The sequence below is a fragment of the Microcaecilia unicolor genome, chromosome 14 (assembly GCF_901765095.1).
Source record: "Microcaecilia unicolor chromosome 14, aMicUni1.1, whole genome shotgun sequence".
In the NCBI taxonomy this organism is placed as follows: domain Eukaryota; kingdom Metazoa; phylum Chordata; class Amphibia; order Gymnophiona; family Siphonopidae; genus Microcaecilia; species Microcaecilia unicolor.
This window is the reverse complement of record NC_044044.1, coordinates 20,597,208-20,619,130: the sequence shown is the minus strand read 5'-3', so window position 1 is coordinate 20,619,130 and position 21,923 is coordinate 20,597,208. Positions and strand designations below refer to the sequence as shown.

At 47.9% G+C, this 21,923-nt stretch overlaps 2 protein-coding genes across 4 annotated transcripts in view; both read left to right on the top strand.

Annotated features, from left to right (window-relative positions):
• Positions 1 to 368: 368 nt before the first annotated feature.
• On the top strand, positions 369 to 10,933 carry LOC115457811 (lysophosphatidic acid receptor 6-like). 2 transcript variants are annotated; one of them, XM_030187429.1, is made up of 3 exons: positions 430 to 447; positions 8,373 to 8,470; positions 9,101 to 10,933. In XM_030187429.1, exons 2-3 carry the CDS (start codon positions 8,441 to 8,443, stop codon positions 10,226 to 10,228), a joined length of 1,158 nt encoding a protein of 385 aa, XP_030043289.1. In that variant the 5' UTR covers positions 430 to 447; positions 8,373 to 8,440; the 3' UTR covers positions 10,229 to 10,933. The 2 variants fall into 2 exon arrangements, with proteins under 2 accessions (XP_030043290.1, XP_030043289.1); XM_030187430.1 differs by lacking the exons at positions 8,373 to 8,470; positions 9,101 to 10,933 and adding an exon at positions 4,144 to 5,362 and having other exon boundaries at positions 369 to 447.
• Positions 10,934 to 21,923, top strand: part of LOC115457810 (beta-galactoside alpha-2,6-sialyltransferase 1-like) — a 29,206-nt gene continuing 18,216 nt past the window's right edge. The window contains exon 1 of one of the 2 annotated variants that reach the window (XM_030187428.1): positions 10,934 to 11,044. The gene's annotated coding sequence lies outside the window, so the exon portion shown is untranslated. Of the gene's footprint in view, positions 11,045 to 17,202; positions 17,331 to 21,923 lie in introns of those variants that run through there. The other variant, XM_030187427.1, reaches the window with a different exon arrangement.

Below are 21,923 nucleotides of genomic sequence, written 5' to 3'. Positions count from 1 at the left end.
GAATGGGAGAGCACAGGCATGGTGGGAATAGAAGGAGTAGGCAGGAGATGGAAATGTAGGGAGGGGGGAGGGAAAGAAAGGGAGATTTTGTCCACGAGTGGTGCTGCAGTGAGGCTACAGATGTTTTTGTACATATTATAAAATTACACTGGACGATGTGTTTAAATTTAAGAGACTGTGTGCCTGTGTACACCAGTACTGTCTTGGCACAGAGAGCAGTCTCTCCTACTGTCCCCCACCATGATAGGGGGTGGGTGTAAAGCTTCCCCCCTCACCCAAGCCTCCTCCAATCACAATGAACAGGTTGGGTTGAGAGGCTGGGATAAGGAAGCGCTCTCTCTCTCTCTCTCCTTGTACTGAACCTGCTCCCTCACTTGCCTGCCTGAAAGAAGTTTACAGACCTCTCTCACTTACAACATGAGTTCTCCACTCTGGACCACATCCCGGGTGAGTGACTTTCTCTGCTCCATATCCTGTCGGTCCATGCTCTGATCCACTCCTGGAACAACCAGAAACTCTTCAGCTGTTTCTATACATTTGTATTAGGGATGGAACCAGGGAAGGATAAACCCGCATCATAATTATAAGACTTCCACAAATGGGGTCCCCATGGTTGAGACACACACACACACACACACACACACACACACACACACACACACCTTCTGCCAACAACTGATTGAACTACCCCTCTGCCTTGATCCTGTCCTGGATGGAATGTCTATCTCCCTCGCTGTCCTTCATACATGAGTGGCACCATATCATTTATATTAAAGATAAAGTATCCAGTGACCCTCACTGTCCCCATTACATCAGTTACGATAACTTTATATTAATTTATTTATTTGCTGCATTTGTATCCCACATTTTCCCTCCTATTTGCAGGCTCAATGATAAAATGCCTGCAGTTCTCACTGTCCCTAACCTACAAATTGCACTGTAGAATTTTATATTAAGAATAAAATACCCCCCCCCCCCCCCCCCCGTCCTTGCTGCACGTTTCGCTTTGCAGTTAGATAACCAAACTCTGATTCAACTCCATACATGAAGAAAGGCTTGCTTTTCAACTTCTAAAATATGTATTGAAAAACAGCAGGATAAACATTGTGGAAATGGAAATAATAAGGAATGTAGGGCAATCTCTGAATTATTAGAGCTGCTTTAAATACTTTAGTTGAATTTAGTGAGCAAAAAATATCCAAATTACTTAAGGGGAATTCCCCATAATGCAACAGTTCCATATCCTTGAGTTCCTGGACAGCATAGATTAAATAGTACAACCCCAGCAGGCTCTGAATTCAGAACAATGTCCGCCACTCCCCTTGTTGTCCCCATCCCAGGCGAAATCATAGAACGTTCCGTTACAGAGAAATTCCCACTTTCCTCACCATCAGTCATACAGGCAGTTTGTGAGCATAGTGGTTTTAGATTTCAGGGTCTCAATATACATACACAGGAGTGGATTGCATATTAGTTACCCGGCGGTGATCAGCATTTTGGTGACCGCCACCAGTTTTAAATCTGGTGATTCAGTGCCATGTCCGGGCTCTCACATTAGATTTCTGGGCATAAGGAGCCGGTTAAAACATAGCCATTCAAGTGTGATATTTGGCCCTTAATCGGACATGAAGAACCGCATAAAGGGCTCCTTTTATTAAGTCAGGGTAGTGATTCCCGGTGCGGCAAATGCGACGAAGCCCATTCCATTCCTACGGGGCCTCGGTGTATTTGCCGCGCATAGTGACGTACCCAGGGCAGGGCGGTGGGGGTGCGCGCTGCAGGAGGGGTGCAGGGAACAGCTGCATGGCTGTCGGCTCCACCGGTTCCCTCTGATGTTACTTCCTGTTTCGGGGCAGAGGGAGCAGGGAACCGGCAGAGCCCACAGCTGCGAGGCTGCTCCCCAGCACCCCAGAAGGTAAGAGCAATGCACCCGGAAGGGGGGGGGGGGGTTAAGTTTTGAATATCGACATTTAACTGGCTAAGTGCCTACTCCGCCCTTGGAATGCCCTCAAATAGCTGATTTTGGCTTAAGCACTAAGTAGGTAGCGTCAGCAGCAGTATCTGATTAAGTTGCCACTGAAAATGCCGGGTTAGCCCCAGACGAATTATTTAAATGGCCAGGAGAGGCTTCTGGCCATTGAAATTGTGGTTGAATATCAGGCCCTATATGTCATCAGCCAGTCTCAAATTCAGCCATGGTGGCAGTGGCGTTCCTAGGGGGGCTGGCACCCGGGGTGGATCGCTGATGCGCAGCGCCCCCCTCGATGCAGCACGGCCCCCCCCCCCCGGCGAAAGGACACCCCACAAAGGAACCCCCCGCCGGGTGCACGCCGCACGTGCCTATCCTCCGTTGTTCCATGCTTCTTCTCTGCCCCGGAACAGGAAGTAACCTGTTCCGGGGCAGAGAAGAAGCATGGAACAACGGAGGACAGGCGCACGCGGCACCCCCCCAGCGGCGTGCACCCGGGGCGGACCGCACCCACCACCCCCCCCTAGGAACGCCACTGCATGGTGGGGGGATTTGGCCATATTAGTAAGAGACACTACCGGAGATTGGCAGAGACAGGAGGGGGCACATTCGTGGCCTCAGTGCACACGTGGGGGTTGTCATTACCAGCCATCAGTTGCAATCGATCTGTTCCATTATAAGGATATATTAAGAACAAAATACCCACTCTCCTCAATGTCCCTCACAGAGAACTTACACTGTATCACTTTATATTAAAGGGAACTGGGACTTGATATACTGCCTTTCTGAGGTTTTTGCAACTACATTCAAAGTGGTTTACATATATTCAGGTACTTAATTTGTACCAGGAGCCAGGGCCGGTCTTAGGGCGAGGTGACCGAGGCGACCGCATAGGGTCTCGTGCTCAAGGGGGCCCCACGTGGTGTGCCTCCGCCCCGACCGCCCGAGTTCCAGTCCCCCCTCCCTCTGAATTTTAAAAGTTTACCTCGTCGGGTTACAGGCAGTGGCAGGCAGCAGCAGTGAAAAGCGTGCGAGCTGCTCGGCGCTTCAGGAGCCTTCCCTCTCTCAGCTCTGGTCCCACCCGCATGGCCTTAGAGCTGGGAAGGAAGGAGGGACAGGGAGGGGGGCCTTGGAGCTGGGAAGGAGGGCCAGCCTTGGAGCTGGGAAGGAGGGGGGATGGTCCTGGAGCTCAGAGGGGATGGCCTGGGAGCTCGGAGGGAGCTCGGAGGGAGGGGTGGCCGCCCTGGAGCTAGGGTGGGGGCGGGGCTAGGATGGGGCCCCATCAAATTGGTCTGCACAGGGCCCCGCACTTGCTAAGACCGGCCCTGCCAGGGGCAATGGAGGGTTAAGTGACTTGCCCAGAGTCACAAGGAGCTGCAGTGGGAATTGAACTCAGTTCCCCAGGAACAAAGTCCGCTGCAGTAACCACTAGGCTACTCCTCCATTCCCTTCCCCCTCATTCATGAGGTACACTGCATCACTTTCTATTAAGGATACCCCCCCCCCCCTCACTGTCCCCATTCATGAGTTACACTCTGTAACTTTATAATGAGGATAAAATTCCCCCTCCCCTCACTGTCCCCCACAGATGAGTTATATTGAGGATACCCCCCCCCCAATACACACACACTATCCCCTATACCTGAGTTACACTGCATCCCTTTGTATTCAGGATAAAATGCCCCCTTTAAATGTTATACTGTATAATTATATATTAAGGAAAAAATACCCCCATCTCTTCACTATCCTCCATATATGAGTTATGCTGTATCACTTCATATTAAAGATAAAACACTCAATCTTCTCACTGTCCCCATACACGAGTTACACTGTATCACTTTAAATTAAAGGTAAAACACCCCCTCCCTTCACAGTCCCCCATACAAGAGTTACACTGGATCAGTTTATATTAAGGATAAAATGCTCGATCCTCTCGCTGTCCTCCATATACAAGTTTCACTGTATCACTTTATACTCAGGATAAAAAAGTTCACTTCCATTGCTGCCCCTGCCCCCCCCCCCCCCCCCCCCCATGAACATGTTATACCGTGTCCCTTTACGTTAAGGACATACTAGCTATTCCGCTCATTCCACACATCAGAGAGCATGAATCATTGTGGGTTTTGATATCATGATTGGAGAACTTCATGCAGGTAGCATTCTTTTTGTTTCAGGATTTGTTGAAAGAATCGGGCCCTGACTCTGGAGAACTTTGGCTGAACTGCACAGACTGTGCACTCAACAGCACACCTTCATCTCCCAATCAGACTGACTGCAAGGAAAACGCAGACTTCCAATATATCATGTTCCCTATTGTTTACAGCATTGTGTTCATCCTGGGACTGGCAGGGAACCTCTTAGCTCTCTGGTACTTCATCAGCACCAAAAGTGCTACTGCCTCTTCCAATGTATTCAAGGTGAACTTGGCCACCATCGATCTATTGTTTGTTCTGACCTTGCCTTGGAAGATCGTCTACCATGCATTGGGTAACAACTGGATTTTCGGGGAAGCCATGTGCAAAATCACTAGCTCTTTGTTCTTTGCTAACCTGTACGGCAGCACCCTCTTCCTCACGTGCATCTGTATAGACCGCTACATCGCAGTGGTCCATCCCATCCGGTCTCTCCATCTCAAGAAACCAGTCTACAGAATTTCCATCTCCATTATCCTATGGATCACTCTGGCTGCTGCCATCATGTTTCTCACTTTCCGAGGACCCTTGACTAACGCTTTTAAGAATGGGAATGTGGCCTGCATGGAGAACTTCTCCTCTAAGTCGTGGAAAGGTCGCATTTCGGGGATCACCATCTTTTCTGCTGTACTTGGGTTTTTCATTCCATTGGTGGTTATCATTATCTGTTATCCACTCATTGCCAGGAAATTGTTGGTTACAGCGGGGCCCAGTCACAGATCCAACATGATTAAGAAGAAGGCGCTTCGCACTATTCTGGTGGTGTTGGTGGTTATTCTCATTTGCTTTGTCCCCTATCATGTAATCCAAGTCATCCACACTCTACGTCGCATCAATGTCTTTTCCAGCTGTACGTTGGTTCGCTTTACATATGCAGCACGACATGTCACCATGGCATTATGTAGTCTGAACTCTTGCTTGGACCCCCTAATCTATTACTTTGCTGCTGAGAAGTTTGTTTGGAAGCCCACCTGCTGTGGCAGGCCACTGAAACTTCCCCAGTTTTCCAAAACCATTTCCTCCTTAAGCAAGTTCACTTCTGGTCCACACTCTACCAGCAAGTCCACAGAGTCCTCTATGGATCTCTGAAGGGATAGAACTCATCATGTGACTCTGTGTGTTGTTTGATTTTACAGCCAAAAGAGGGGCATAATCGAACGGGGCCGGCCATCTATATGGGCGGCCATCTCTAAGGCCGGCCCCGTAAAGCGGCATACCCGACCGCATTATCGAAACAAGATGGCCATCTTTCGTTTTGATAATAGTCGGGGCCGGTCAAATCTCAACATTTGGGCCGGCCTTAGAGATCGTCAGTGTTAAAGATGGCTGCCATTAGTTTTTGCCGATAATGGAAACTAATGGCGGCCATCTCAAACCTGGTCAAATCCAAGCCCTTTGGTCGTGGGAGAAGCCAGCATTTATAGTGCACTGGTCCCCCTCACATGCCAGGATACCAACCGGGCACCCTAGGGGGCACTGCAGTGGACTTCAGAAATTGATCCCAGGTGCATAGCTCCCTTACCTTGGGTGCTGAGCCCCACAACCCCCCCAAAAAACCCACTACCCACAACTGTACACCATTACCATAGCCCTTAAAGGGTAAAGGGGGGCACCTACATATGGGTACTGTGGATTTCGGGTGGGTTTTGGAGGGCTCCTATTTACCACCACAAGTGTAACAGGTAGGGGGGGATGGGCCTGGATCCGCCTGCCTGAAGCGCACTGCAGTACCCACTAAAAACTGCTCCAGGGACCTGCTTAGTGCTGTGATGGAGCTGGGTATGACATTTGAGGCTGGCACAAAAATGTTAAAAAAAATTTTTTGGGTGGGAGGAGGTTGGTGACCACTGGAGAAGTAAGGGGAGGTGATCCCCGATTCCCTCCGATGGTCATCTGGTCAGTTGGGGCACTTTTTTGAGGCTTGGTCCTAAAAATAAATGGACCAAGTAAAGCCAGCCAAGTGCTCATCAAAGACGGCCTTCTTTTTTCCATTATCGGCCGAAGCCGGCCATCTCGTAACCACGCCCCCGTCCCGCCTTCGGTACCCTGCCGACACGCCCCCTTGAACTTTGGCCGACCCAGAGACAGAAAGCAGTTGAAGCCGGCCAAAATCGGCTTTCGATGATACCGATTTGGCCGGGTTTATGAGAGGGCCGGCCATCTCCCGATTTGTGTCAGAAGATGGCCGGCCTTCTCCTTCGAAAATAAGCAGGACTATAAGTTTAATAGGTCCTGGGCAACACATATGGAGTTTTTGTCGCTCTAGATAATTGAGAAGGCAACAGCTGTGTGCAGGAGCCTTAGAGATAGTAAGGCCAACCAAAATTCTTTGAGTCCTGGGGCGACCATGTTGTAAACCCCCTTGTTCTGGAACATTCCTCAGGGAGCTGATGGGTAACCTGTTTATGCTTTTTATTAGCCCCAAACAACCATCAGCTCTGCCAATGTATTCATGGTCAATTTGGCCACCGTCAACCTTATTCCTGATCTGGCTATTCAAGGTGTTCCATCGTACTTTGGGCAACAAGCAGATCTTTGGGGGAGGCCTTGTGCCAGCTATTACAAACGATTGAAGACTTATCTCTTTGAGAAAATTTACTGCAAGGATCAAAACACATGAAGTCCACACACACTAACAGAAATGCATCAATACACCCTCTTCTGAATTCTCTTACCCCGTATTTTCTCCACAATTAATACTCCACCCACATATAAAATTGTTATACTCTAAGGTTTTCGTGCCATTGTTCTATCGCCCTATCTTTTCCCCATTGTAAGATTCCATTGTTTCTACGCTCCAAATGATGTTTTGACTTGACTTTGTCTTCCCATAACTCCTCTTAATGTAACCCATAATCGTACTGTAACACATTGTATTTCCATCATTCACAATGTATTGTAAGCCACACTGAGCCCGCAAATAGGTGGGAAAATGTGGGATACAAATGCAATAAAATAAATAAATAAATAAAATAAAACAACCAATCTAAAACTGGATCTCATAATCTCACTGGTGTTTCACTCAAAGAGCAGGAAGAAGTGAGCTGGAAACTGTCAGTGTGTGAGGACAGACAGGGAGGTGGCCCCTGAAGAAACTCCTTCAGCAAAGAAGAGATGAGATTGAGCTTGACTACATCCCTTACAACACAGACCAAGCGCAGTTGGGGGGGGGGAGGGAGGGATCCATAGAGGCCTGTAGAGGTAGAAGGAGAGAGTCGAGACTGACAGAGCAGTAAGACGGAATAAAGGGGGAAAAGGGACAAGGGAAGAGGGGGAGAGAAGAGACATAGATAGCACTGGAAGGGAAGAAAAGAAAAAAAAAAGGAAAGGGGAAACTAATAGAGAGAGAAGAAGGTGAGAAAAGAGAACAAAGGAAGGGAAGACGAGAGAAAGGAGAAACAAGAAAGATATAGAAGGGGGGGGGGAAGAGAAAGAGAAAACACAGGGAAGAAAAGAGACGGGGAAAGAGAGAAAGAGGTTACACAAAGAAACAAGCAAGAAAGAAGTTGGGGAAAGAGAAGGGGGAAACAACAAAGAGAGAGAAGAGGGTGAGAAAAGAGAACACTGGAAGAAAAGAAGCGGGAAGAGGAAAGCAAGAAAGACATAGCAGGGGGAAAAGAGAAAAAGAAAAAGGGTTTGAGTGAAAAGACAAAGAGAACAGGGGGGAGTGAAGAAAAGGGAAGGGGAAACAAGAAAGACAAGAGAGGGAGACCAGACGCTTGGAGAAAAGCAAAAAGGAGTAAACAGGAGAAGCGGAAGGAAAGAGAGTGAGGAAGGAGAGCCAGACCGATTTTGCCAAGAGATGGTATTTGCCTATGTTGCTGCTGGTGTTTGTGTTCCTGCTATAAAACAATAAAAGGACACTGAAAAGTTTACACAAATTAGAAAAGTGTATGTGTGTGTTTGTATGAAATATCTGTCTACCTTCCCTGCTGCCACACTGCCCTGAGCAAACAATTTCCTGGCACTGAAATCAAAACAGGAGGGGAGGAGAAAAGAGTTAAGATGTGGAGAGAGTGGAGAGAGTGCCAGACTTCTTATAGAGACTAGCACCTTCTGTTTCCTGGCCTAAAACAGGGGGGGGGGGGGGGTGGAGGAGATTTCACGCCCCTCTCCCTCTCCCTCCCTCACTAGCCCCGCCTCCTCCAATCACAGTCAGCAGGGTGGGGTGAGAGGCTGGAGTTTTAAAGTGTTCAACTTCTCTCCTGCAGTCAGACAGTCTGCTCCTCACTCGCCTGCAGCAGGACTGAAAGAAACTTGGGGGTCCTGTCCTCCCACAATGGCCTCTCCGCTCTGGACCACATCCCAGGTGAGTGACTTTCTGGGCTTCAGTCCCTGCCTGTCCATCCTCCTGGTTTTCTCTTCCTGATCCAAAACACTGACAAAATAAATAAGTTTGAATTAGGGACAAAATGTCTATTTCCCTCTCTGTCCCTTGTACATGATAAAGTAGAGTTGGCCGTCAACTTTCAAGATAATAAACAGAAAAAAAAAACCAGAAATTAAGCAAAACAGAAGAATAAGCTGATACCTTTTCTTAACTTAATATATATAAGGGTTAAACTGAATAATTTTATGTTAAGGATAAAACCTCTGCTTCCCTCACTGTCCTTCTTACACGAGTTACATGGTATCACTTTATATTAATGATAAAACACCCCCCCCCCTCTGTCTCCCATATACAAGTTATACAATATAACTTCATATTAAGGATAAAACAGCCCCTCCTCTCACCTTCCCCCATATATGAGTTACACCGTATAATTGTATATTAAAGATAAAATGTCCATGACTTTTGTTATCCCTTCTGTACAAGTTTTTCCGTACAACTTCATGTTAAGGATGTTCTAGCTTGTCCTATATATTATCCATGAGGAAGAGCTGTTAAAGGTATGAATCACTGAGGTGCTTTATGTAAGTGGTATTCTCTTTGTTTCAGGATTCTCTGAACGAGTTGAGACCTGATCCTGGGAAACTTTGGCTTAACCACAGCAACCTAAACTGCGCTGGCTGTGCATTGAACACCACACCTCCATCCTCCAATGGGACTGAGTGCGAGGAGCGTGCAGACTTCCAGTATATCATGTTCACTACTGTTTACAGCATTGTGTTCATTCTGGGGCTAGCAGGAAACCTACTGGCTCTCTGGTACTTCATCAGCACCAAAACTGCCACCACCCCTGCCAACATATTCATGGTCAACCTGGCCACCATTGACCTCATCTTTGTTCTGACCTTGCCATATAAGATTGTCTACCATGCGCAGGATAACAATTGGATTTTCGGGGAAGCCATGTGCAAAATCACTGGCTCCTTGTTCTTTGCCAACCTCTACGGCAGCACCCTCTTCCTCACCTGCATCTGTATAGACCGCTACATTGCAGTGGTCCATCCCATCAAGTCCCTTAAACTCAAGAAACCGGTCTATAGAATTGTCACCTCTGTTGTCATATGGCTCATTCTGGCTGCAGCCATCATGTATCTCACTTTCCGAGGACCCTTGACGAGCACCTTTGAGAATGGCAATGTGGCCTGCTTGGAGAACTTCTCCTCGGAGTCCTGGAAAGGTCGCATTTCTGGGGTCAGCCTCTTTGCTGCCGTAATTGGGTTTTTCATTCCATTGATGGTTATCATCATCTGTTATCCACTCATTGCCAGGAAGCTACTAGTCAACACTGGGCCTCGTCGTAGCTCCAGCATGATTAAGAAGAAGGCACTACGCACCATTCTGGTGGTCTTTGTGGTTTTCCTCATTTGCTTTGTCCCCTACCATGTGATCCAGCTCATCCATACCCTACGTCGCATCAATGTCTTCTCCAGCTGTACGTTAATTCGGTTTACATATTCAGCACGGCGTGTCACCATGGCGTTGACCAGTCTCAATTCATGCTTGGATCCCATACTCTATTACTTTGCTGCAGAGAGGTTTGTTTGGAAGCCATCTTGCTGTGGCCAACAGCTGAGATTCCCCCAGTTTTCCCAAACCATTTCCTCCTTAAGCAAGCTCACCTCTGGTTTTCGCTCCAACTCTACCAGTAAGGCCACAGATTCCTCTGAGGATCTTTGAAGGGAGAGGACTCATTATGCCACTGTGTGTGCCAATGGATTTTAGAACTAAAAATTCAATTCAACCAAGCCAAGAGTTGAAAAAAAGACCCTGTTCAATCCAGAACAAAAACAAAGACTAAACTAATTCCGTCTCTGAAACAAGAGACCTAATGAAGGAACAGAGACCTAATATTAACATCACTAACAGTTCTGGACTAAGAACGGACTCATCCCAGCCAAGGGTCTTCCAGGTACACCACGGAGAAAACTACAGGTCTTGGGCTCCCCATAATGAGTTTCTGTTGCTGCAGATCATGGAGGAGGCTGCAACTGGATTAAAAACAGGAAGGCTGGACCAAATGTTTTGAATGCTGGGGCAGCCTTGGTAGAATCTCCTAATTCTGCAGCCTGTTGGTGCCCTTCATCAGGTTCAAGACCACCCACGTTGCCTGCCAGTGTATTCACAGGCAACCCAGCTACCCTGAACCTCAGTTTTGGATCTGGATCCAAGATTTAATTATTTACTTTTTCCAGGTATACAAGTGGGGCTGACAGTTTTAAATGTACCTGAGGCAATGGAGGGTAAAGTGACTTGCTGAAAGTCACAAGGAGCAGCAGCGTGATTACCAGCTGATCAATAGCTGTCTGCAGTGGTGTACCAAGGTCCACCCCGGGTGCACGCCGCTGGGGAGGGGGTGCCGCGCGCCTGTTGGCCGAGTCCGCTCGTTCCCTCCCTGCTGCTCCCTCTGCGTGGAACAGGTTACTTCCTGTTCTGGGGCAGAGGGAGCAGCAGGGAATGAGCGAACTTGGAGCCGACAGACGTGCCTCCCAGCAGGTAAAAATGCACCCGAGGTGTCGCAATTTCGCCGGGGGGGGGGGGGGGGGGACCAGACCTACAGCCCTAAAGGCCCCAAGACATGTGATTTATAGTTTCATCTGCCCATATTTCCATTAAATCCAGCTGAGGTGATCTCAGCTGTCTAGTAGGTACTTAATATTTCAACATATGGTAACACACTCAGACACATACACACAAAATGCAGGCTCAATGTCTGGACACCAGACTAGCTGAACACATTCCCACGACTTGATTCAGTACTGCTACTCTGAGCAGGAATTGGTCCTGTGCGCAAAATCTCCAGCTCCTTGGTTTTTTGCCAACCTGCATGTCAACAGTGAGAAATGGAGAGAGTGAGGTGGGAGCCCGACATTCCTCCTGGGTAGTACTTTGCCTAAGAAATAAAAATCAAAGCGAGTGGCTTTGGTCTTGGGCAGACTTTTACGATCAGTGCCCTGAGAATGGCAGGGGACAGATCAAGGTCAGGTATACATATAAAGTATCACATACCATGTAAAATGAGTTTATCTTGTTGGGCAGACTGGATGGACCGTACAGGTCTTTATCTGCCATCATGTACTATGTTACTATGTTACTCTTTGGGGTTCTACATGGAATGTTGCTACTAATTGGGATTCTGGAATCTTGTAACTCTTTAGGATTCCAGAATCTTCAGAACTTTTAGTACAAGAACAGTGCTGGGCAGACTTCTACGGTCTGTGCCCTGAGAAAGGCAAGGACAAATCAAACTTGGGTATAAAGTATCACATACCATGTAAAATGAGTTTATCTTGTTGGGCAGACTGGATGGACCGTACAGGTCTTTATCTGCCGTCATCTACTATGTTACGATGTAAATGTTCTGTAAGTGTCAATGAAATGTGATGCATCCTCCGCACCCAGCGAGGGCGTCAAGTTTACATGAGCTGTACAAATGGAAGTACTTGATTCCTTACCGGTCAGTATTAAAGTTTAATAAATTGTGTATTGTTTCTCCAATGTGTATGTATATATATATATATGTGTGTGTGTATGTGTGTGTGTGTGAATTTGTATATATGTGTGCGGAAATGTGTATGTATGTATGTATGCATGCATATGTTTTCACGTTTATGTGTATGTGTGTTTGTGTGTAATGCATATGTGGAAATGTGTGTGGAAATATGTACATAAGTTTGTGTGTATGTGTGTAATGCATATGTGTGTCTGAATTTGTACAGTGGGGGAAATAAGTATTTGATCCCTTGCTGATTTTGTAAGTTTGCCCACTGACAAAGACATGAGCAGCCCATAATTGAAGGGTAGGTTATTGGTAACAGTGAGAGATAGCACATCACAAATTAAATCCGGAAAATCACATTGTGGAAAGTATATGAATTTATTTGCATTCTGCAGAGGGAAATAAGTATTTAATCCCTCTGGCAAACAAGACCTAATACTTGGTGGCAAAACCCTTGTTGGCAAGCACAGCGGTCAGACGTCTTCTGTAGTTGATGATGAGGTTTGCACACATGTCAGGAGGAATTTTGGTCCACTCCTCTTTGCAGATCATCTCTAAATCATTAAGAGTTCTGGGCTGTCGCTTGGCAACTCGCAGCTTCAGCTCCCTCCATAAGTTTTCAATGGGATTAAGGTCTGGTGACTGGCTAGGCCACTCCATGACCCTAATGTGCTTCTTCCTGAGCCACTCCTTTGTTGCCTTGGCTGTATGTTTTGGGTCATTGTCGTGCTGGAAGACCCAGCCACGACCCATTTTTAAGGCCCTGGCGGAGGGAAGGAGGTTGTCACTCAGAATTGTACGGTACATGGCCCCATCCATTCTCCCATTGATGCGGTGAAGTAGTCCTGTGCCCTTAGCAGAGAAACACCCCCAAAACATAACATTTCCACCTCCATGCTTGACAGTGGGGACGGTGTTCTTTGGGTCATAGGCAGCATTTCTCTTCCTCCAAACACGGCGAGTTGAGTTCATGCCAAAGAGCTCAATTTTTGTCTCATCTGACCACAGCACCTTCTCCCAATCACTCTCGGCATCATCCAGGTGTTCACTGGCAAACTTCAGACGGGCCGTCACATGTGCCTTCCGGAGCAGGGGGACCTTGCGGGCACTGCAGGATTGCAATCCGTTATGTCGTAATGTGTTACCAATGGTTTTCGTGGTGACAGTGGTCCCAGCTGCCTTGAGATCATTGACAAGTTCCCCCCTTGTAGTTGTAGGCTGATTTCTAACCTTCCTCATGATCAAGGATACCCCACGAGGTGAGATTTTGCGTGGAGCCCCAGATCTTTGTCGATTGACAGTCATTTTGTACTTCTTCCATTTTCTTACTATGGCACCAACAGTTGTCTCCTTCTCGCCCAGCGTCTTACTGATGGTTTTGTAGCCCATTCCAGCCTTGTGCAGGTGTATGATCTTGTCCCTGACATCCTTAGACAGCTCCTTGCTCTTGGCCATTTTGTAGAGGTTAGAGTCTGACTGATTCACTGAGTCTGTGGACAGGTGTCTTTCATACAGGTGACCATTGCCGACAGCTGTCTGTCATGCAGGTAACGAGTTGATTTGGAGCATCTACCTGGTCTGTAGGGGCCAGATCTCTTACTGGTTGGTGGGGGATCAAATACTTATTTCCCTCTGCAGAATGCAAATAAATTCATATACTTTCCACAATGTGATTTTCCGGATTTAATTTGTGATGTGCTATCTCTCACTGTTACCAATAACCTACCCTTCAATTATGGGCTGCTCATGTCTTTGTCAGTGGGCAAACTTACAAAATCAGCAAGGGATCAAATACTTATTTCCACCACTGTATATATGTGTGCGTGGAAATGTGTGTTTGTATATGTGTGTGCATTGTAACCAGGTCACCCTTCCAGATGGGGCCAAGGTCATCCCTGCTTTTTTTTTTTTTTTTTCTCTCTCTCTCTCTCTCTCATAGATTTTAAGATCCAGGTCTCTTAACATCAGATTAATCTTGCTTAAACACCTCCCTTCAATCAGAAGACTTTATCCCATAACAGACAGTCCTCCCCATCTTTACCTATTGCAGACTCATTTTCCCCTTGACAATTGCAATTTTCGGCTTCAAATCCCACCAAACCTCCAGTAGCACTATCTTATCAACAGACAGTTTTGGTGATTAGGTGATGCCACATCATCCCTTACACAATACAGTTTTCCAGTGACAATCCTTCTCAGAAACAATTTAACTTTCAACAGCACTACCTTTTGTGAGCAGACAGTACTGTAGCAAGTTGTGCTCTCCAGTCTCTTCTCCACTGCTTTACTCCCAGCTTTCCCCAATTCCATAGCCCGGCAAAAGCTTTCACCTTGTCTGCCCGGGTTAGAGCAAAACCAGCCACCTCCATACACTCCTCCTCAGTGGCGTACCAAGGGGGGGGGGGGGCGGTGGGGCCGGTCCGCCCCGGGTGCACGCCGCGCGCCGGTCAGCATCGTTGGTTTCCAAGCTCCCTCTGCCCCGGAACAGGGACCTGTTCCAGGGCAGAGGGAGCATGGAAACCAACGACGCTGACCGGCGCGCAGCACCCCCCCCCCAGCGGCGTGCACCCTGGGGGGTTATTTCACCGGGGTGGGGGGTGTCCCTTCGCCGGGGGGTGGGTTGCACTGCATGGGGGGGTGGGGCGCATCGGCAATCCACCCCGGGTGTCAGCGCCCCTCGGAACGCCACTGGTCCTCCTCCCCTGCTTTTCCCACCTCCTCTTTATCACAAACCATATCCTCCTCCTCCTCTTCCCTAAGCTCCCCCAGCTGTTCCTCATTTCCAGGATCAGACCTCATTTCCCAATTAGTTATTCCCCCCCCCCCCCTCTCCTGGGAGTCCACCTGACCCTGCACTGGCTTCTGGGGAGAGTAGTTTTCCTCCTTAACTAAAGCTTTTTCCAGCAGTTTGGCCCCTAGAGGGCGCACTGCTCTCCTAGCTGGGCTGAATGACCGGGGATGCTGACGGCTAAAAGAACCACTATCCCCCTTTGCCGCACCAGCACTCCAGAGTGCTCACAGCATGTGTGTTTGTGTGTAAGCATATGTATATATGTATGTGTGTGTGTCTTGTCCCCAAGGAGGATGAGCCCTTAGGTCCCGCAAGGCCCAAAAGGACCTCAAAGGACAGCCACGCAACCCCAAGTCTTCACCCGCGACGACTGCCGTTCACCAAGGGTTGAGCCCCCAGCTGCAGGCGGTCAACGGGACTTCAGGAACCGCGGGGTTACCGGACTGGCCTAGGCTGGAACCGGGAGAGAAGCGGGCAGGTGGAAAGAAGAGTCCAAAGACTGGCAGCAGAACAGGACCGGCAGCAAAAGCATAGTCGGGGTCAGGCAAGAGGTCAAGGCCGGCGGCTAGTAGAGAAGTCAAAGTCAGGCTGGAGGTCGAGGCAGGCAGCTAGGCAGAGATACCAGGAAACAGTCCAAAATCCAAAATCCGCAAAACCAGGAAAACAACAAAACACAGGAACCACGGAGATAGGCTTCGGGAACAGAACCTGAAGCAACGTGCTAGCTCAGTTCCCTTCTTTAAATACAGAACAACATCAGCCGCCCCGCCCCCGTAGGAACAGCTGACCAATCCGGCCCTGGGTATCGGCAGAGCCCCTCTGATTGGCTCTGTCCGATTTCCCAGGCGGGACCACCAACTTGGCCTCCCAATCCGGCGCCTCAGAGGCGGAGCTCCGGGCCCTCCTGCCCAGGAGGGAGGAAGACGCCGACCATTGCGTCCTGGCGACGCCTCCTTCGGCGGCGCGAACCTCGCCCCCACAACCGGCGACCGAGAGACTGGTGGCCCAGGCTCAATGTGGCTTACAGAGTTTTGTTATGACATAGTCATTCCAGGATATCAGATACAATTAATTTTCTCCACTTGCTCATTCAAAACATCAATGTGTACATTTTGTAGATAATAGTTAAGGTCACTTAGCTTCTAAACTTGTCAGGCTGTTGAACACCAGGTGCCGATACTCCCGACGGGGACCCCTTTTTGCCCACTGGCGAGCTTTATTGTGTTCATTCAATCTTCGTGGCAGCCCCAGTACCTGGACGGTTTGAGGTCTTTCCCTCCTCTTAAGCTTTGGAACATATCAGTAAAGTGTGTCTACACTCCACGGTCGATTTCTGCTGCTACCTGCAGCGCTTTCACACGGAGGTCAGTGCAGGGGGTGGAGCTAGTGTGGTTCACCCCGTGCAGGTTGCATGGGGTGGGATTGTGTGGCCAAAGTTTTGTGCTATTGTCCATTTCTTGATTTAATTATGTTTATTTATTTAGATTTTGCTCCCACCTTTTTCAGTAGCAGCTCAAGGTGAGTTACATTCAGGTACCCTGGATATTTCTCTGTCCCAGGAGGGCAAAGGAGGGTTAAGTGACTTGCTCAACATCACAAGGAGCAGCAGTGGGATTTGAACCAGCCACCTCTGGATTGCAAGACCGGTGCTCTAACCACTAGGCCACTCCTCCACTCAGGAATCTTGCTATTCTTTGGGGTTCTACATGGAATGTCGCTACTCTTTGAGATTCTGCATGGAATCTTGTCACTCTTTAAGATTCCAGAATCTTATTTATTTATTTAGATTTTGCTGACACCTTTTTCAGTAGTAGCTCAAGGTGAGTTACATTCAGGTACTCTGGCTATTTCTCTGTCCCAGGAGGGCTCACAATCTAAGTTTGTACCTGAGGCAATGGAGGGTTAAGTGACTTCACAAGGAGCAGCAGTGGGATTTGAACCAGCCACCTCTGGATTGCAAGACTGGTGCTCTAACCACTAGGCCACTCCATGTTGTGTTTCACTGTTTGGGTGTTTATGTTGGTTCTGTGCATGCATTCAAGAGACTGTAGTGTTGGGTTCATCCTGATTGTTCAGTTTAATTGCAGATTCGGGGGGGGGGGGGGGTCTGAAAGCAAATTGAAGGGGGTGCAAAGCTAAAGGTTACTTAGGGTGCCCTTGCCCTGGCACTGTTCTCTCCCTCCTGCCTGGGCTGCCTCTGCAGTGTGTTTATCAACTCTTACCAGGCGTTCATCCAGCTGCATCATGTGATCTTCCTGCTAAAACTCCCCAAAGCTTTACTGTTTGTGTCTCTCTTTCCTATTCTCTGCACATCTTCCATCCTTAGGTCTCTCTCTCTCCCCCCCCCCCCCCCCAATTCTCTGTGGTCCAGTCTTTGCTCCACCCTCCCAGAGGCAGGCTGCAGTACAGCTGCACACATCTGGAGCTGGTCACCCTCCAAGAAAAAGCAAGGGCAGCAGCCAGAGGATGGAGACAAGAATCCAGAGGATGCTGTAAGTACCTTGTCCATGCTTCCTAGACCTTCTCCTCCCCTGGTGGAGCAAGAGGTATGGACAGGGGAACAGGGAGTACATAAAACAGTGAGGGGGGGTATTTGTATGCAGGAGGTGAGGACAGAAGTATCTGTGCACAGGGGAGGGGGGTACCCAGATGAGCGGAGTGTGTGTACATGTGAAGGGGGTGTGAAGGGAGAGTTTTCTGGCACCCTTGAATTCACCTCTGTTTTCAGAGTGTATAAGTGGTCTGGCCGCTGTGTTGTCAGTGCAGAGGCCTGATAAGGACAATCCATACAGTAGAGGTTGAGCCGGATAGAGAGTTTCTCTGATATGTATGTACGTCCTCCTCTGTTTTCCCATCTGTCTTTTTCTTGTCTTTCTCCTTCTCTGATTCCTTATCTCGGTGCCTCTGCTCTTCACCCTCATCTGTCTATGTCTCTCTCATCATTCTGCCTCCATCTTTCCCCCTTTTCATCTTTGTTGCTCCCCGATTCACTCTATTTCCCCCCCCCCCCTCTATCTCCCCATCCTTTTTTTCCCCTTCTCCTTCTCTATTCCTGTCTTTCACACTCTCTCTTTAGTGTCTGCACTGACTCCGCAGTATTAAAGAGCTGTTTGGTATCATCCACAGCCTGGGTGCTAGGGGAGGGTGATGCAATCAGAGACAGGTTTGGGATGCTCTACGGGGGGGGGGGGGGGGGGGTAGGAGCATCCCTGTATTCGGGACAGGGTGAGTGGGAGGAAGACATGACAGAAAAAGATTCCCCCCGAGGACTGAGAGAAGACGCTGTGGGAAGCTGCAGCTTTTCATGTTTACATCTGAGGATCTCACAACCTAGATTCATTGGTGAGGCAGCCACCTGACAACAGCTGTCTGGTATCAGCCACAGCCCTGGTGTCTCTGGGGTTCTTCTGGAGTTTTACTTTGGGGTGTCCAGAGTGAGAAAGACAGAGGGAGAGATGCTGCTATTACTGCTTCTGATCGTTTTTGCCTTCGTGTTTGTCACATGTTATGTTTATGATTTAGACAGTGGAGTACAAAAAACCTTTTGCTTTATTGCATGATAAAGGGTGGATGACATTATTTTATGGTGTGTTATATTCTGGTTTATATTACATAAGTACATAAGTAATGCCACACTGGGAAAAGACCAAGGGTCCATCGAGCCCAGCATCCTGTCCACGACAGCGGCCAATCTAGGCCAAGGGCACCTGGCAAGCTTCCCAAACGTACAATCAAGCCATTGTGACATCACTAATGAGGTTGCCTCTTATTGGTGGAATGAGCCACTATGACATCACAATAGGTTAAATCACTGCTCTATGTAATAAAAGTGAGCCAAGTAGAGGACATAAGTACATAAGTAATGCCACACTGGGAAAAGACCAAGGGTCCATCGAGCCCAGCATCCTGTCCACGACAGCGGCCAATCCAGGCCAAGGGCACCTGGCAAGCTTCCCAAATGTACAAACATTCTATACATGTTATTCCTGGAACTGTGGATTTTTCCCCAAGTCCATTTAGTAGCGGTTTATGGACTTGTCCTTTAGGAAACCGTCCAACCCCTTTTTAAACTCTGCTAAGCTAACCGCCTTCACCACGTTCTCCGGCAACGAATTCCAGAGTTTAATTATGCGTTGGGTGAAAAAAACATTTTCTCCGATTTGTTTTAAATTTACTACACTGTAGTTTCATCGCATGCCCCCTAGTCCTAGTATTTTTGGAAAGCGTGAACAGACGCTTCACATCCACCTGTTCCACTCCACTCACTATTTTATATACCTCTATCATGTCTCCCCTCAGCCGTTTCTTCTCCAAGCTGAAAAGTCCTACTAGCCTCCTTAGTCTTTCTTCATAGGGAAGTCGTCCCATCCCCGTTATCATTTTAGTCGCCCTTTGCTGCACCTTTTCCAATTCCACTGTATCTATATGTTTTTATTGTTACCTGCCTAGAATGCAGGTTGAAAATAAGATACCGGGGGGGGGGGGGGGGGGGGAGAAGGTGGACAAAGGAGCAGTGACATTCTTAAGAACATAAACATTGCCATACTGGGACAGACCGAAGGTCCATCAAGCCCAGCATCCTGTTTCCAGCAATGGCCAACCCAGGTCACAAGTACCTGGTAAATTCCCAAAAGTGTAAAACAGATTTTATGCTACTTATCCCAGGAGTAAGCAGTGGATTTTCCCAAGTTCACCTTAATAATGGCTTATGGACTTTTCTTTTAGGAAATTATTCAAACCTTCTTTCTTTTTTTAAATCCTGTTAAGCTAACTGCTTTTACCACATTCTCAGGCAATGAATTCCAAGTTTAATTGCACGTTCAGTGAAGAAATATTTTCTCCAGTTTGTTTTAAATTTTCTACTTAGTAGCTTCATTGCGTGCCCCCTAGTCCGAGTATTTTTGGAAAGGGTTACCAAGCGAGTCACGTCTACCCGTTCCACACCACTCAGTATTTTATAGACCTCTATCATATCTCCCCTCAGCCGTCTCTTCTCCAAGCTAAAGAACAGTAGCTTGGCTTCCTCTTTCCCACATGCATCACTTTGCACTTGCTGACATTAAACGTCATCTGCCATTCGAACTGTGTCAGCATTACCGCAAAGGGGGGTTAGAGAGTTGCCCTTTCAAAGGCTGGGTTCCTGATCCGAAGAAGAAGATTCTGGCCTTTGAAAGAGAGTAAAAAAAACCCATATTGTTAGTCCAACCAAAAAGGTATCATCTTCTTTTCTTTGTTAATGTCTTGCTTTATTTCTATTTATTACCAGTGCTGACAGGTGATTCCAAGCAGGCTGAGGGAAGTGGGCCTGTCTTCTAGATTAAATGCAGGCAGAGAGGACTGCTTTATTGCTACGGCAGAAAGCGGAATGTTAAATAAATAGATGAAATCAATTCAAATCACTATCAGCTGCAGGAGCCTTTGTCTGGGTATTCTTAGCTTTTAATGTAAATACAGACAGAACTACAGACGCTGAAAGAAGAGTCTGACCTCCTTTTGCTTACATACAAGCTCTGGCTTTGTGGTCAATCGGGGAAAGTAAAAGATCCCAGTGTATCTCGAGCGAGTTCTGTTACACTGAGAAAACAAAATCCCTTCTTGGTCTCCATTAGCTGGGAAGTAAGGCCCGTGCCGGGCAGACTTCTATAGTCTGTGTCCTGGAAATGGCAAGCACAAATCAGGATCATAGTAACATAGTAAATGACGGCAGATAAAGACCTGAATGGTCCATCCAGTCTGCCCAAACAAGATAAACTCATATTACATGGTATGGGATACTTTATACCAGAGTTTGATTTATCTTTGTCATTCTCAGGGCGTAAACCGTAGAAGTCTGCCCAGCACTGTTCTTGTACTAAGTTCTGAAGGTAACGTCGAAGCCCCGTAAAATTTACACTCAAGCCCATCCCTATCTATTCAGTCATGATCAGGGCGTAGACCGTAGAAGTCTACCCAGTACTGTTCTTGTACTAAGTTCTGAAGGTAACGTCGAAGCCCCGTATAATTTACACTCAAGCCCATCCCTATCTATTCAGTCATGATCAGGGCGTAGACCGTAGAAGTCTGCCCAGCTCCCGTTTTGTTTCCAATTACCGGCGTCACAACCCAATCTCTGCTAAGATTCCATGGAACCATTCCTTCCAAACTGGATTCCTTTGTGTTTATCCCACGCAATCGAGTATGCGAGGATCGAGTATGTGTATTTTATATCACATTTATATCAAATGCTGTGTTTCTCATTGGAGGAGGGCAAGACATCTTAAGGTTGAAATTAGATTAAAATGTTGTTAGCAATATGGTCGGATTGTTGGTTTAATCATTATGGATAATGAATGCGACAATGCTGAGGCCATAGAAGTGAAACCATTCTTCAGACTGTTGTGATATGATATAGAAACAGTGGCGTAGCTACGTGGGGCCACAGGGGCCTGGGCCCCCGTAGATTTGGCCCTGGACCCCCCTGCTGACGACCCTCTTGACCCCCCTCCCGCCGCCAACCCTCCCCCACCGTCGCCTACCTTTGCTGGCAGGGGTCCTCAACCCCCGTCAGCCGAGGTCCTCTTCTTCCGGCGCAAGACTCCGTTCTGTTTCTGCGAGTCCGACGTCCTGCGTGTACAACGTGCAGGACGTCAGACTCAAAGAAACAGAACGAAGCCTTGCCCCGGAAGAAGAGGACCTCGGCTGGCGGGGGTTGGGGTCCCCCGCCAGCAAAGGTAGGCGACGGCGGTGGCGGGAGAGGGTTGGTGGCGGGGGGGGGGTCGACAGGGTCATCTGCGGGGAGGGGCAGGTGCAGCTCAGACATCCATCTTGGGCAGACTGGATGGACCGTGCAGGTCTTTATCTGTCGTCATTTACCGTGTTACTGTGTGTTATTCTCTAAAAACCTGCCCATTTACTTTTGAATTAAGATAATAGCATAATAAAAATAGAATTTAATTGGTGTTGCAATCGTGGCTCACTCTTGGTAGAGTGTTACATAATCTCTCCACTTGCTGAATTATAAAAAAAAAAAAAAAAAAGCCTTCCTCTGAAGGTGAAAATCTATTATCCTGTCACCCTGTTTTCTAGATCACAAGGAGGCATATGTT